At 53.6% G+C, this 15,807-nt stretch overlaps 2 protein-coding genes across 8 annotated transcripts in view; one reads left to right on the top strand and one right to left on the bottom strand.

Annotated features, from left to right (window-relative positions):
* The first annotated feature begins 3,845 nt into the window (after positions 1-3,845).
* Positions 3,846-14,375, top strand: SNN (stannin). 5 transcript variants are annotated; one of them, XM_037151220.2, is made up of 4 exons: positions 3,846-3,948; positions 5,595-5,682; positions 9,810-9,942; positions 11,238-14,375. In XM_037151220.2, exons 2-4 carry the CDS (start codon positions 5,637-5,639, stop codon positions 11,587-11,589), a joined length of 531 nt encoding a protein of 176 aa, XP_037007115.2. In that variant the 5' UTR covers positions 3,846-3,948; positions 5,595-5,636; the 3' UTR covers positions 11,590-14,375. The 5 variants fall into 5 exon arrangements, 4 of the variants coding, with proteins under 4 accessions (XP_037007115.2, XP_037007118.2, XP_037007116.2 ...); XM_037151223.2 differs by lacking the exon at positions 5,595-5,682; XM_037151221.2 differs by lacking the exon at positions 9,810-9,942.
* The window catches only part of TXNDC11 (thioredoxin domain containing 11), a 64,254-nt gene continuing 62,755 nt past the window's right edge, over positions 14,309-15,807 (bottom strand). For all 3 annotated transcript variants that reach the window (XM_037151218.2, XM_037151219.2, XM_053672119.1), the window contains one exon: positions 14,309-15,064. In XM_037151218.2, the coding sequence (XP_037007113.2) occupies positions 14,422-15,064 (643 nt within the window). In that variant the 3' untranslated portion in view covers positions 14,309-14,421. The remainder of the gene's footprint in view (positions 15,065-15,807) is intronic.

Raw genomic sequence — 15,807 nt, 5'->3', positions numbered from 1 at the left:
CACACTGGTACCATGGGCCCCAGGAATAAAGGCCAAAGCCAAGCCAGGCTCCACTCAACCCAGGACAGCGTAGGTGGACTTTTCTGGCAGACGCGGGGCCTGTGGGCAGTTTTTTATCTCCAGGCTGAGTAGTCGGATGGGCCCTGCAGTATGAAGACTGTGGGTTGCCAGGGCTGTGAGCAGCCCTCTGTTTCATCTCCAGCAGGTCTCCCACTTCAGCCATCTGTTTGCCACTGTCCCCACAGTTTTTGTCTCCCCATACCACTGCCAGCTAATTTCGTTAATACTTTGCTTTAAGTTAATTCACCATTTTCCCTCCAAATGGTTGGATTTAAAAAGGAATAGACATGTCACTATCACAAATGGAAAAGCAGTAACTGTGCCCCCAAACAGAAGGTAACTGTGAACATAACTACCCCCCAAATGACACATTGTTAAACTCTAGTTCAAGTCTGAGGTCTGCAACCTTCTGGTTATAAGGGAAGCTGGTGTGGAGAGATGTTAAAGCCACAGAACAGCAAGCGAGGCTTTCTCCCTTTGAATGAGAATTGTTGTATGATTCATTGCTAGGTGATTCACTCTCCGTGTCCCACCTAACCTAATCCTGCAGAACTCACCATGGGTCACCTCTCACTCTTTGAGGAGCAGTTGTCATATCATTTTTAGGCCTGGTACCCTTATAGGGATGCCAGCGGAGTAGAAGCCTGCTTAGCCTGTTGGCTGTGGGCAGGGAGGCCCAGCTGGAGGGAGTCTCCCATGAGGCTGGCTGAGGCCTAGCAAGTCCCTTCTTTGTCCCAGCCGCTCAGGCAAAGGGAAGCAGGCACAAGGCCAGGCTGGCATAGGGCAGGCTCAACTGGGCCGCAGCAAGCCCCTAGAGAGCCAGGGTGAGCTCATTCCCTGCCCTTAGTTATCTTCCTGGCTATCGGAGAACCTCCCTGCAATCAACAGGGAGGACCCCTGGGACACTGGAAGCAGGGAAGTTCTACTGGTCAAATGTCACCATGGAGGGAAATGGTAGAGGCCCCAGGAAAGGAAATGAGCTTGGGGAAAAGAGCTCTACTTCCTGCCTCTTCTTTACAGGGGAGAAACCTGGGGCTGGGACGGGTAGTTAGGCTGGAGGTTAGGCACAAGACTCTGAGACCTACTGTGTGAGCTTGAGTCCAGGTTCTCTGCTCACCACCTATGTGTTCTTAAGCAAGGGCTTTAGCCTCTCACTGCTCAGAGTGTGGTCCCCAACTATCAGCTTGTGAGAAATGCAGACTCTCATGCCTAGACCTACGGAGTCAGCAACTTCATCAAAGATCCCCAGGGGATCTCTGTGCACATGTGCCACTTTGTGCCTCCATTTCCCCATCTGTAAAATAGGGATTAAAATGGGTTCATGCACATGTAGTGCTTCAGCGTTTGCTGCTATTTTTATTATTTATTGTTACTGTTACAACTGAAGCAACTCAGTCTGGGACCAGGTGAGGTACTCCCATGCCCCCTCCTCTTAGCACCCCAGAGGTATGTTACGTGAGACCCACATGAAGATGGGGAGCCTGAGGCTTAGAGAGGTGTAGTAACTTGCCCAAGTTCCAAATGGGGAAGCCCAAGTTCACCCCACACCTGTCTGACCCCGTTACTAATGTTACCGGTGAACTGGTGGGATTGCTGCCTATGCACCAAGCACTTGAGGTGCTCACAACAGCAAGTGAGGAGCTCCCTGAGGACTGTGAGAACCTGTGAAGTCAACTTTACTCTGACCCCCATTTTTCAGAAGAGGAAATTGGGGAACAGAGAGGACAGGCTGCTTTTCCAAAGCTACCCAGCAGGAAAGGCTGGATTTGGATACAGGTAGTCTGATTCTCAACTTCTCTGCCATGTTACATTCCACCTCACCATTTTTTTCTCTCAGAACCTTGTCTCCAAAAGTGTCCCTGCCTCCTCTGTCATTACTTTGCCAGCCCTGGCTCTGAGGTTCTGAGCCTGCCCCTCCCATATCTTCACCACTAATGAGGTCTTTGACAACTTCAGGCTGGGACCACAGAAGCCACTGGAACTGGGTCTGTGGGAAGAACTTGTTTCCTTCTGCTCTAGGATTCCAGATGTGGCTGATGGGGCATGAGCCTTTGAAGACAGTCTAGGACATACTGGCAAGCAGGAGCTATTTGAGACACTTGGCTTTGGCCTCTGGGGCAGCTGCCTTAGAGCTGGGCTTCCCTCTGTCTCTCTTTCCCCCATCCCTGCTGAACTACCATTTCACTATCTGGGGCTGCCCTCTTGGCATAGATGCAGCTGGGCTGGGCCTTGCAACCTAATCATTCATTCATTCATTCAGCACATACGCATTCAGCACATACTGTGTGCCAGGTACTATTCTGCAGACATGGTATTGAATGAAACCGACCTATTCCTGGGGAAGTGACAGACCAAAAGTTAATCACACACACTGAAAAATGTACAATTTCACAATGGACAGTGGAAACAATATGCAATTTCAAAGGAAACCATTCTTGGGTGGACATCAGAGAGGGCCCTCCTGAGGAAGGACATTTAGGCCTTCATCTGAAAGATGAAGTGGAAGAATGTTTCAGGTGGAGGATATAGCACAGGCAAAGGCCTAGAGATGAGAAACAACTTGGTATATCTGAAGCAGGAAAGAGAGCTGGGCCAGGCTGCAGTGAAGAGAGTAAGGAGAGCCTGGCCAACATGGCCTTGTGAGTTGGGTCCCCATCTTCTCCCAAAGGGTCCACTAAGAGGCTGGGGGAGACAGTTCCAGCCAACAGTCCCCCAGCTCCCAAACTGAGTGGCTTCACCTGCCCCCTCCTGCTTTCCAAGCCAGAGGGAGTAGCCCAGGGAACTTGGGCCACAGAGATCTCGAAGGACCCACCCTCACCCTGTTGGGGGCCCCAGCTGGCCACAAGGCAAAGTGTCCTCTCACTGAATTCCCTTGTTGGGTAGGCAAGTGGAAATCACTGCACTAACTGGCGCCTTAGTGTTCCCAGGCCTGGCCTCGAATCCTGCCTCCATCACAAAGTAACTGTGATACTTCTGCCCTGCAGAAGCTCGGGTTCCTCATTTGTAAAATGGGATAGTTCTTTTCTGAGCTCTCTTGATAAAATGTGTTGAGTGGTTAGTACAGGTCATGCTCTTGGTGGGGGCCTAATCAGGGTTATTATGTTAAATAATCATGATTATAAACAGCCAAGGGGCTGGAAATTCCTGGCAGCATCAGCCCTCATCAGAATGAGAGCTTCCTAAGGGTTGTGAGAACCTTGTCTCCTTGCTGATGGATGTCAAAGCTATTGGCCTAACAGGCACATGGTCGGTGTTCCACAAATATTGAATGAAGAAAGGAAGGGAGGAAAGGAAAGGAAGGCAAGGGGGAAGGAAGGGAGGGAGGAGAAAAGAAGAGAGAAAAGGACAGAACTAACCAACAAGTTATTAACTAGCTCCCATCCTAACCAACAACACTCAACTCGTGTCCTACTCGCCTGCTCCGGCTCGGCATTCCGCCGGCCCCCCTTCCCGGCAACATTCTTATCTGCTGTGCACCTCACTTTTCCCCTCTGTAAGCCAGAGTTGATTAAGGGTAGCCTCCTGACGTTGAAGAGAGGTTTCCCGGGGCCGGTAGCCCCAGGCCCCCAAACCTCCTAGGCCCGGGACTAAATCACCCTCCGCCCCCTTTCGACCAGCTGCTTGCAGCCCCCGCCCAGCCTTAACGGCCTGGGCCCCGCGCGCACGTGACCCCACCCCGCCCCGCCGTCCCAGCGCGGGCCCCTATTGGCTGCACCAGGAGGGCCCCGCCCCCGTCTGGGGTGGGAGCCTAAGCTGCCCCGCCCGCCGCAGAGCTTAGGCTCCTGCGTCCGGACGGAGCGCCGCGGCCGGACCGGGCTGGCTGGCGGGCGGAGCCGGGCCCGCAGGGTTCCTGCGGGGCGATCAAGCCGGGGAGCAGGCGGCGCCATGGTGAGTGAGGCTGGATGAGCTGGGTGATCGGGTCGGGCGGGGTCTAGCAGGAGGGGAACGGGCAACAAGGCATGGGGTAGGGGCGAGCGCTCGGCCGCTTGGCCAAGGGACTGGGGTGGAGGGCCGTCCCTGCGGCGGGGGAGGGGCAGTTCAGCGGGGAAGCGTCTTCAGGAGGAGGGTCTGTTCCGGGGGGCCGCGCCCGCGGGCGGGGGTTCTTTGTCCGCTGCGCTGCGGCGAGATCGGGACAAAGGAGGCGGCGGGGGGCGGCGGCCGCTTTGAGAGGAGCTGGTGTTCCCCGCTTTCCCCCTACCCGGTGCACGTCCCCTACCGCGGCCCACAGTTTCGTGCCCCGGGTCGGCCTCCTGTCTTCTCCCGACACTTCGCAGTTTTTTAAAATAACGGGGGAAACGGGGGTCCTGGCAGCCCCCAGGTGGTTAGGAGGGCTCCCGGGTAGGGGTGGGGTACTGGTGAGGTCTGGCGCCCATTTGGCAGGTGGAGAAACTGAGGACAGCCGCAGCATTTGGTGCCAGGTTCCGTCGGCGGTAGCTGCGAGGCGTGGGCATGACTGGGTCTCGTGGTCCCCGTTCCCCCCCCACCCCCGCCCTGTCAGGCGGACTAGAGTTGTTTCTCCAGCTCTCCTACCCGCTCCAGCTGTCGCCCTCTGGGCCAAGCCCCTTTTTCCAGCCTCACACGGCTGCTTGGTAGAATGCGGGAGACGAAGGAGTGAGCTCAGCGGATTAAATGAGAGGATGCGTGGACCCCGCCTGGCACCGCGCCTGCACGTCGTCCGGACTCAGTACCCGGGAGCTGCTGGGGCGCTTGTCATCCTGTGTACCCCGCATAGAGCCCTCTGCCCAGGTCGCCCAGCTTGCCCCTGATGGGGGGGGGGGGGTCTGACTGGAGTTCACCTGTCTCCTGGCCTTTCTAGCATGGGAGTGAGGAAGTGTGTGTCAAGAATATCACACTTGAAGAGTTAAGGTTGAAATCAAGGATTCTGGATTCAGGCTTGCTGGATTTGAATCCCTGCGCAGCTAATTTTGAGCTGTGTGACCTTGGGCAATTGATTTAACTTCTCTGAGCCACAGATTCTTTATCTGCAAAGTGGGCATAGTAATAACTCAGCTCTAGAGTTGTTTTGAGGCTGAAAGGAAATGATCATGTGAAGTGTTTAGCTCAGTGCTTGGTACATAGTAATCATCTCCAACTTTTGTCAGGCATCTGTTATTACTAAACTTGTTCACCAAGTGGGCTGACCTTGGAGCAGCCAGTGAGAAAGGCCTGTGCCTGATTCACAGGGTGGGGGCATGAGTCTCAAACTTTGGGCTGCAGGAGACTCCGTCTGACCTTGGGGCAGTCCCTAGGCTCTGCCCCAGCCAGCTTCCTCTTCTGCAGATGGGAACCTGCGGGGTTCTGGTGCGAGTTTCCTCTTCAGGAGGGTGGGGGTGGGAGGATGAGATGACGCTGGCTGCAGAGCCAGGCACAGCCCTGTAATTGTTACTCTCCCGTGATCATCCCCACTTCTCTTGGTCCTGGCATTTAGAGGGTCCCAGGGCAGCTGGGGCCTAAAATGGAGCAGATGTTCCACTTGCACCTTGACTGTGCCCAGCAGTGTCCCATCCTCTCTGTCATCTTATATTCCTAATCAGAAACTGGGCAGGAGATGGTTCTGATTTGTGAACTGGGGTCTGATGAAGATCGTTGGCACACTTGGCAGACGGCTTTGTTGGAGGAGAGGTCAGTGTTGGAATCCCCTGGGGGGGGGGGATGGTTGGCCCCCTCTAAACAGGGCAGCCAGAGAAGGCAGGAGTGGCGAGCTAGTATCCAGCTGGACTGGGTGAAATTCGTGATATGCCCAGTTAAGTGAGAAGGCAGGGGCAAAGTGTCCCTGAGGAAGGGACTGTTTGTGGCATTGGGCCTTGACCAGGCTCTGTACCCTTCTGCAAGGCAAATCCAGAGGGAACAGGGACCCTAAGGGCTCACCGTCCTCTCTGTAGCACCCAGGAAGACATGGCACCTGGTGACATGCAAACCCAGTAGCCCCATGGCCCTTCTGTTTTCACATTTCTTACCACTTCTCATTCCCCCCTACCCCCCACAATTTGGTGAGTGAGGTCAGGGCCTCATCCCCATTTTGCACACTGAGAAAGAGGCCATTAGGAGCAGCTTGCTTGGCTGGGTCAAAACAGTTCACAATAGCAAATGAAGAAATGGGATGGGGTGAAGGAGAGGTCTCAAATCTGCTTTTTGCTGGCTGTGGCCCCACTGGGCCTTGAGTGTGTGCAGTGACCTGTTGAGTGGGGTTATGGCTTAAGTTTGGGGGCCTTGTGAAAAGGCAGGAACAACTGGAACCTCACCTTATATAGAGAAAGATGTAAGCTGGGGGCCTCTTAGGGACAGCAGGACAGTGGGAGGTGTTGGCTGAGGACTTTCCTTTTGAAGCCACTGGTGGGCAGAGGGGGCAAGCAGTGGGAAGCTCAGAGGAGTGGCCTCTGCAGACTGGAGAGGCCGAGCATTAGGTCTTATTTTACTGGGAGTAGTGGGCGAGATCCAAGGTGAGGTTCAGACCACCCTTGGCTGAAGAGACAGGGAGGGTAGAGACTGGCCCTGTATGTTTGCAGGGGGAATCCAAACGGCCTTGGATTTTCAGCGCCAACCTTTGTCCTGACGGAGGGAGCTGGCATGGAGCTGCTGCATAAGCAGGGGTGTCCAATCTTTGGGTGTCTCTGGGCCACACTGGAGAGAATTGTCTTGGGCCACACATTAAATACACAAACACTAACAAAAACTGATGAGCAAAAAAAAAAAAAGTTTTAAGTAAATTTACAGTTTTGTGTTAGGCTGCATTCCTGGCCGTCCTGGGCCCCATGCGGCCTGCGGGCCCATGGGTCGGACATCTCTGCTACATAGGTTGGGGTGGGGAATCTGGTCCATCACCTATCCCCAGGGCCCAGAGACCACAGGCCCCTAGCTGTGCTCTGGTCCCCAGGCTGGCCCGGCTCTCTGCACTTGCGAGACCCACCCCTTTGCTCTGCTGGACTCCCTTTCTGAGGTCACGTCATGCTTTCTAGCTTTCCACTCTTGGTCAATACACTCAAATGCTCTGTGCCTCAGTTTCTTCATCTATAAAATGGGCATGATAACGGCAAGCAGTGTCAGCTGCTGAGGCTTGGGGAAAATTAAATGACTGTATGGAACAAATGTTAAGTACTCTGATGGTCGTTCTGAGGAAATCAGGTTTCTCAGATGCCATCCTGTGTGTCTGCCTAGCCCAGTCAGTGGCCCTTCATATCCCACCTGGGGGCTTTCCTGGATTAGGGTGGGGGTAGCTGACTTGCAGAAGACACTTTGGCTCTGAGGGGAATGGGGGTTGAAGATAGGAGAAGCCCCAGGAGAGGCAAAGCAGATAGGGTGGGGTCCAGCCCAGGCCAGCCAGACTCCCTCAAGCTTCAGGTTTCCTCTGGGCTCTACTTTTTGGAGGCCTCCTCCCCTCCCCACCACTCAGCACTCACAGCGACAGCTGTTCCGCCATGGGCTCGGGCCTGCCCGGGCTCCACCTGCATGTTTTGCTCCTACCCCTGTACTCAGGCTGCAGCCTGCCCTTCCCTGAAGGCTGCTGGCTTCCTTGAGTCTGTTGGGACAGGCATGCGGACCCATGCCCAGGGTCCTAGGAGTGGCTTTGGAGGCGGGGAGCTGGCTCAGGAATGGGTACTGCCAACCATGATCCCCAAGAGAACCTGGTCTTCTCTGACTCATCACTGTATCCCTGGGCTTGGAGCACTCAGCAGACATTTATTGAGCACCTGATGTGTGTTGATAATGGGGCTGGGAATCCCGCAGCAGGCAGGACGGTCAGTGCCCTCTTCTTTCTGGCTCAGAGTCCACTGCAGGAAGGAGACAGCAGCCAGAAACTGTGTTCCCTGGCCTAAGAAGATTTCAGGTAGCAGAGAGAGCTAGGAGATAAAACGAAATAGTGCAAGGTGATGGCAAGTGTAGGGTAGAGAAGCATCTGGAGCCAAGGTGGTCTAGAAAAGCATCCCCCAAGATATACCTTCTAAGAAAGTCCCTAAAAATAGGAGGGAGCCAGAACTGGGACAATCAGGGAAGAACATTCCAGGCACAAGGAACAGAAAGGGCAGAGGCTTTGAGGTGGGAGGATGGAGGGTGTGCTGAGGCTCGAGGAGGCAAGGAGTTCAGATTCTCTGCTGGTATCGGGGAGGGTTCTGAGCAGCGGGTGATGTGATCAGATTTTGTAAAGGATGATTTCTCAGGAAATACTTGCTGAGTGAATGAAGGAGCAAACAAACACACTCGGAGAGGACAGGCATCACTATGGCCTGGTCACCTGGCTCTGTGCCCTCGGGGGTAAGGGACCTAGCCCTGGCTGCGCCCACTCCTGGCCTGGTCAGGGGCAGCTAGTGTTTTTTGAGGTTACCACACCTCTCAGAGAGTCCCTTTGGGCCAGGGATTGCAGGGGTGCTGCCTCTGCCTCAGTTTCCTCATTAGTTCAGGACCACTGGCTTCAGCAGGTTTGGCCCCTGGGGTCCCCCCTCCCCATATCTTGCTGCCATTATTTGATTTCCCACTTCCTGCCCCTAAACCCCTCCCACTCCTCAAACACACACTTCCCCTTCTGAATTGATACTGACTTCCTTTCGTGTCTGTGAGCACGATGGGAGCACAGGTACCCCATCAAGTGCTGGACACAGGAGGTCCAGTGGAGAGAGGGAAGTGGAGCAGGACAAGGCAGGTACATGGTCTCCCAAGCAGGAAGAGAAAGTGGAGGTTGGGACAGGCTCCCCAAGCCAAAGCTGGTAGGCTCTGAGGTGGGGGGCCAGGGGTAGTCACCTGTTCCATCTGGAGGGCTGAGAAGACAGGCTGAGCGGGGTCGTGGGAGACTGCACCATGGGGCTGGCGAGGAGCACCGCAAAGGAGAGTGCAGCTGCAGGAAGTGCAGAAGCTACCAAAAAACCCAGGCTCACTGTAGGTGAGCCTAATGGTGGCAGGGGAGAGGCAAGGATGACCTGTACGCCTGGGGCACAGGAGGGTGCAGAACTACTCATGGAGCACACAGTCTGATGGGGGAGGTGGGTGCTAACCAGATGGCTGTGCTACAAAAGCAGGGTTGCTTTTGCGTACTAATAAACTGAGGCTAGTGCCCTGGAGGGAGAAAGCAAGTGTACTCACAGTACCAAGATACCCTCCTGGACTGTGGGGTCAGGAGGCTTCCCTGCCCGAGCTGGAGTTAACTAGGGCAGGGGGTCTCGACCTCCACACTGTTGATCTTTGTGGGGGTGGGAGGGGGCTGTCCCATGCCCTGCGGGATCTTGAGCAGCATCCCTGCTCTCTATCCACTTGGTAGCACTTCCCACACACCAGTCATGACCATCAAAAATGTCTCCAGATGTTGCCAGATGTTCCCTGGGGGGCATAGTTGCCCCATTGAGAACCATCGAACAAGGGTAAAGGGAGCAGAGCATTTGGGCAGGAGGACAGGCCTGGGTAGCAGGGCCGGGCATACCAGGTTCTGTAGGTCACTGTAGACTTGGGGGCTCTTCCTCTGGAAGACAAGGGCACTGGCTGCAGTGGGCCTGCATGGTGGACCAGGGAGCCCACTGAGAGTGATGGCAGTGTTCTTAACCCTGGAGGTGGTAAGCAGAAAGCAGACTCCAGGGGTATCACCTCCCTCCTGCCCAGGACCCTTCCGCAAACGTGGGCGTGGTGGCAAGTGGAAGTCAGGGGTCTACAGGGTTTTCCCCAGGGCCTGGTTCCCAGACAGACTCCAGGGTGTTGACCTTCAGGCAGACCTGGCCTTGGGTGAGGAGAAACTTCCCAGTGTGGATAAAAATCATTTTTATTTTTAGTTAAAGCTGTTACTGCTCAAGGACAGCAGAGCCCATCCTCTTGGGACGCTGTCTACCTCTTCCTCTTCCAACGCTGTCTACCTGCGTTGATGTCAGTCTTCTCAACAAAAACGAATTCAAACAGTTGCTCTCGGTGAGTGCTGACTTGGTGCTTTTCTGCATTCTCACAACTGCCTGGGTGTTAGTTACTGTTACCTGCTCTGCTTATGGTGAGATGTGATAAATAAAGTGCAGGGTCTTGGGACCCAGGGGAGCTTGCTAGCTTCAGCACTTCTAATCTTAGTAGGCTGTTGCTGGCCTCACCTGCAGTGAGCCTGGGTTTTTTTGTAGCTTCTGCACTTCCTGCAGCTGTGCTTTCCTTTGCAGCGCTCCTCACCAGCCCCATTAACGGGCTCAGTGAGGTGGAGGGAGTTGTCTGAGGTTAGGAGGCCCCAAGTTGGTGGTCCAGCACATACACCCCCTCCTGCCTTCACTCAAACCAGCTGATGCTCCAGCTTCAGCCCCTCGCACGCTCAGCTCCTTGCACTTGCCTGCAGGCCCTCTCTGGCCTTCAGAGCCTTAGCAGACGCTGTTCCCGAGAAATGCTGTTCCCCAGGAGTTGTTTTTCTTGCACATCTTAGCATCAGCATTGCCTCCCTAAGTATCTCCTGCCCTACCAGTTCAGCACAGGGGGACCTGGTCCCCTATTGTCTTGGTATGGCATTTCTGCATCTGTAGTTCAGGTGTTTGGCCCATTTGTGGTCTGGCTCCTGTGCCAGATGCTGAGCTTGAGGAGGGGCAGGCAGTCTGTTTCAAGTGCCTCCGTCTTCTAGGACTTTGCTGCCCTTCAGATGGTGAGGTGGACCAGGGCTCTTCCCAGGAGGCTGCAGTAGTCCTGTGGGCAAAGGCTGTCATCGCCTGCACCCTCTGGCAGGTGTTCCCGAAGACTTGATTGAGCTACATGTCACCTGCTCATGAGAGAGGCTGATGTCACTTCCCTGCTGTCAAATCCTTCATCTCTGGCCATCATGAAGCACTGGCTTTCAGTTCCTGAACTCCTGTGAACACCTAGTAGGGCTGGGCTCCCAGAACACGTACCTGAATGAGGCCCTTTTTTGAGCCCATGCTGCAGTGGGGTCACAGGTTGCAGACGCCCCTCTCCCTGCATCTCAGGCTCTGTGGCTGGGCCAGGGTAGCTGCCTGTCTGGTAGCAGAAGCACCAAAGGTAGTGAATGGAAGTGGACCAGAGTGAGTGAGGAGAAGGCTGGTAACACCACAAGCAAAGGAACAGCAAAAGCCAAACAGTGTGTTTTTCACTAGGATGAGGGCGGGATGGTCGGGCTTCAGAACTGATTAAAAATAGACCCTATGGAAGAGTCAATGCAAGCTCATGAGCTGTCCGTGCCTTGCAGAGTCCCCGATGTACCTTCATGTCGCTTTGTCTTTCAGGGCTCTCGTGTCCATCCTGAGTTCCAGCCTCACTAAGCCGGTCACCCCCAAGAGCTTCCTGCTGAGGAAGCTTCCCCCAGCGTCGACCATGTCTATTATGGACCACAGCCCCACCACAGGTGTGGTCACAGTCATTGTCATCCTCATTGCCATCGCTGCCCTGGGGGCCTTGATCCTGGGCTGCTGGTGCTACCTGCGGCTGCAGCGCATCAGCCAGTCAGAGGATGAGGAGAGCATCGTGGGGGATGGCGAGACCAAGGAGCCCTTCCTGCTGGTGCAGTACTCAGCCAAGGGACCATGTGTGGAGAGGAAGGCCAAGCTGACCCCCAACGGCCCAGAAGTGCACAGCTGAGCTGGGATGTGGAGGCTCCTGGGCCTCTTTGCAGCCAACTGAGAGGCGTGGGAGGGGGAAACCACAGACAGGATGCCGTTGAGAGGAGGGGTTGACACTTGCTGGCATGGCCTCGCTGGGCTTCATCATCGCATGCACTGAGTCCTGGAGTCCCAGCTGCCTCAAGCCAGGACTCGGTGGCCCTGGGCATCCCCTCCGCCTCCTGGTGGGGCTGCCCATTGCTGGCAGTGGGTAGACCTCACCTTGCTGGGGTTCAAGGCCCCATAGTGCTTTTGTTACTTGAATGTTTAGCCTGAGCCTGTTCTTGATGGAGCTACTACTACTGTAACGCGTGAACTCACAAACCTGTGAACTGTAAATAGGTCCCAGAAGCACGTGCTTAAACCTTTTGCTGATTTTTTAAAAATATCGGATAATGTACATGGGACTGACTGTACTAATAAGCTGGGTCAAGGCTGTGGGTGAGGGTGTTAGACATGTGAGGCCCAAGTTGCACTTGGCAGGAGCCTCTGATCTATGCGTGTGTACATAGAGGATATGACATGTCAGTTGTAAGTTTTGGGGCTGACCGGTTAGGGTGTTGTGATTTCTGCTTGCTTAGCAGTGGATGGAAGAGTCACATCACCACCGTCCCTTTCTCTAGATGGGTTAGGGTCGTTAAACGCCAGTTCCTGTTGATGGCGGAGTTATTGCAAGGAAGCTACTGCGGCTGCCTGGGAGCCGGTGAAGGACGGGTCAGGGCACGCGTCCCGAGGGCTGCCAGGCGTCCTGGTAGCAGAGCAGTTGCCCCTTTGGTCTTGAGCATGCTGAGCACTCCCTGTCCCAGTCCCTGTCCCCACCCCCACCCCCACCGGGCATTACTTAGCACAGGCTTCTCAGAGCAGGCAGTGGCTACTTTTATCTGAAACCCAATTGGCCCAGGAGAGAAAACTCTGGTTTTGTTGTTGTATTTACTATTTTCTGCACTGGAGGGGAGGGAGAGGGGACTTGGAGGTTTCCTCCACTCCTTCCCTTTTCACAAATTGCTTCCTTTCTTAAATTACCACCCACCCACTGGGTATTAGATGTTATTTTCCTCAGCTGGTCGCCTAGGAGAGTCACCTGACCCCGCTAGGAGAGCACCGAGTGCAGTGGATAGACATTTCTCACGTGCATGTGTACACAGGAGCCCCTAGACACACCCCAACTGCCTGAGCTTAGTAGGCACCTGGGGAACCTGGCGGGCAGGAGAGTGAGTTTCAGGTTGAATACTTAGTTTTCAAAAAGATGAAGAGTCAGTGGTTCTTGGATCGGGCCAGCGCCTCCACAGCCTGCATCTCCAAGGTGTCACTTGTGTGCACTTCAGTGAACTTGCTTAGGTTTTTAATCCCACCACTGTTAAGCACATTCTGACTATCACAGTTAAACTATGGCTTGTATCAGCATCCTCAGTAATAAACTGGAGGCCAGCCCTGGCTTAAACTGGGTGTGCTGGCCCTCAGCACTTGAGTGGCCCATCAGCAGCAAAGGCAGGTTGCTCCCAAGGGGCCTTCGGCCTCGCCTGCCAGCCCCGCCGTCAGAGCCCTGACCTACTGGGCTTACCTACGGCCTCACTCAAGTCTCCTCTAAAAAGCATGTTGAACTAATCCACTTTCTAGAACCCCGAGAGGGAGCTTAGGGGACATTTAGTTTAGCAGCATATGCCTAAATTGGGGGTCAAACATTAAGTAATAGCTTGTGGGGAGGGAGAAGGGTAGCTAGTTAGGCAATTTGAGCTGAAAGCAAGAAGAAATGTCTTTGGCCCCTAACTGAGAATGGCCGACCATGAGAGTTAGGCTGGAAACCAGCAGAAGCCCTGTGGGCTGGCAGCGGGGACTAGTTCCAAAGGTGCCGACTTAAAAGTCAGGGAGAAGGTCTGCTTTCTAATGAAGGATGCTCAAGAAAAACTGGAAGGTGGAGGGACATTTGATCCATTCCCCCTCGCATTCCAGAACATCCAAGCTTTCTACCTCTACTGTCTGCAGCCAGCAGTGTACACCTAGGCTGACTTTCACTGTAGTAACCCAGAAGCACCCGGGACTTGCGTTTTCAGTCTCTGAGCCTGACCCTGAAAATGACCATCACTTGTCTGTCAGGCTTGTCCTGAGGTTGTTACTGTGCCAGTGAAGTTTTGGTTTTGAAATGCTGAAATGTCGTTTTCTCCTTAGTGTCACTTCTGGAAGTTCTTTATTCCATTCCCTGGTTGCCAGAGATGACATCTTTGCAACTTGAATCCAGCCCATGAGCATGATGGCTGTGTTGGGTGGGCGTCACAGGCACAGTGAGGCACTCATGGGGGTCTCTGGGAGGAGAATGAAAGTGCCTATAGGACTGGACAACCACCACGTAATAGCTCTCACTGTTATTTATCATAACTGCTACTTTTTTTAGCATAGGCACCCAAACCACATGCCCAACTGGCTTATTAGTAAGTTATGACCTCTCACTGAATTCTGAATAGCCCATGTTGCATTCAAGTTTTCAGTCAAAGAAATTAACCTTTCATCCTGTATGTCACTGCAGTAGCAACAGTAGGGGAATGGGGAGGGAACTCTGACACTGAGCCACTAAAGTATGGACTTATTTTTCAGACAAATCTTCAAGTGGACTGTGCTACTGTTTTCATCTCAAAATTACCAAGTTTGTGCAATAAGTGCAAGGGATGTCATCCCTGTTCAATAAAAGCTGAATGACATTCACGTTGATTTTCTAGACCACTGAGAAAATCTTTATTTACAATAAATTTCAATAAAATTTGCATAAATATATTCCCAATGTACAGTATTCATCTCTGATTTCATGTCATTTAAAAGGTTAATCTGTTCTATTCTCATTGCTCCTTTCAGCCGCCAGCGGGGAGCTGATATTGGCAGGTGGAGGGGTGCTGCCAAGTAACCAGGGGGCCCCTGAGGGCTCAGGGTAGTCAGAGTGCACCTCCTCAGGGGGAGTGAGATTTTCAGCTCCGTCCTTGCCCTCCAGTTTCTGCTCCATGGTTGCCACCAGGATCTTGAGCCATGTGTTCTCAGTGAGCAGGTTTTCCGAGGCATCGGCTAGCTCCTGGAGCTTTTGGGCCACCTCATCAAGTTCCCGGGTCTTCTGCTCATACAGGGCCTGCAGCTGCTCACTGTGCAGCTGGAGCAGGCTGTGCTGCTTCTCCAGGGTCTGCTGGCGCCGCAACAGCCGGTGCTCATCCCTGCGAGCACTTGAAAGCTGGGCCTCCACCTGCATTTGTGCTCGCTGAAGGGTGCTGATTTCGGCCCTCAGCTTCCGGATCTCTCTTTCCAAATGGGAGATGTGCCCCTGCTGTAAGACTGCTTCACTCTGAAGACACTCTTTGGTAGGAGGGTTAGCAAAGTTCTGGGGGACAGAAGCAGGGTCTGAGTAATGCATAATGAACCTCAGCAGATTTGGAAGGGTGATGGGAAGGTCTTCAGGGTATTTCACACTTAGGTCCTTTCTGAAGAGAAGGGGAAAGGAGTCAAAGATGAGAGTCACGCCAACATGTTTAGTGCAAAAACAGATTGCTACTGAAAGTCAGGCTGTTTAAATCCTACAAAAGACGTTCTGAGGACTGGACTTAGAAAGCTGAGGATGTGCCCGCCACGTGCTCGTTCTATAATTAAGGTGGCTTATGTTAAACACGTGTCTGTTCCTGAGGACAAAGAGCAGCAACGTTTCTATTCACAGCCTCCAACGAAGATGAGGGCTGTCAGGCGCAAGCCGAAAGCCAGTGATGCAGGGCACGGAGAACCCACAGGCAGAATGACCTCTGTATGCTCTGAGAGGCCTGGGGGCACGTTAGGAAGGGTGTCCTGGGGCAGGGCTGTCAGCCACGTCATTCTTGTGGCCATCAACAGTGCTTGGTACAATAAAATAGGAAAAACCTAAAATACTCAGCCAAGTTTCTTCAGCAAGCATTTATTCCATATTACCCAAGGTGAGAGTTCTTAACTGGGGGTGACTGTACCCTCCAAAGGACATTTGGCAACACCTGGAGACATTTTCATCGCCATGATGGGGGAGGTGTTACTGGAGCCCTGACCCTTGACAAACAGACCACCTCAGTGACTCTGAGGAATTAAAGCTACCTGGCCCTAAGAGTACAGGAAAAGGAGGGAGGGTGACGTATTAAGGGGGTTTGCCCCAGAGTTTCACTGCACATCTGTAGAAAGTTCCTTTTAGAACCTGTCATTTAATTGA

Source organism: Artibeus jamaicensis, unplaced genomic scaffold (assembly GCF_021234435.1).
Source record: "Artibeus jamaicensis isolate MK-2021 breed Jamaican fruit bat unplaced genomic scaffold, CSHL_Jam_final contig_729, whole genome shotgun sequence".
In the NCBI taxonomy this organism is placed as follows: domain Eukaryota; kingdom Metazoa; phylum Chordata; class Mammalia; order Chiroptera; family Phyllostomidae; genus Artibeus; species Artibeus jamaicensis.
The sequence above is the reverse complement of the archived record's forward strand: the minus strand, read 5'-3'. Positions and strand labels throughout refer to the sequence as shown.

Coding starts and splice junctions, on each gene's coding strand:
- SNN (XM_037151220.2), top strand. CDS start 5,637: ATGAAGATCGTTGGCACACTTGGCAGACGGCTTTGTTGGAGGAGAG. Junction 5,683..9,809: donor ACGGCTTTGTTGGAGGAGAG/GTCAGTGTTGGA, acceptor TTTTATTTTTAG/TTAAAGCTGTTACTGCTCAA. Junction 9,943..11,237: donor AATTCAAACAGTTGCTCTCG/GTGAGTGCTGAC, acceptor TTTGTCTTTCAG/GGCTCTCGTGTCCATCCTGA.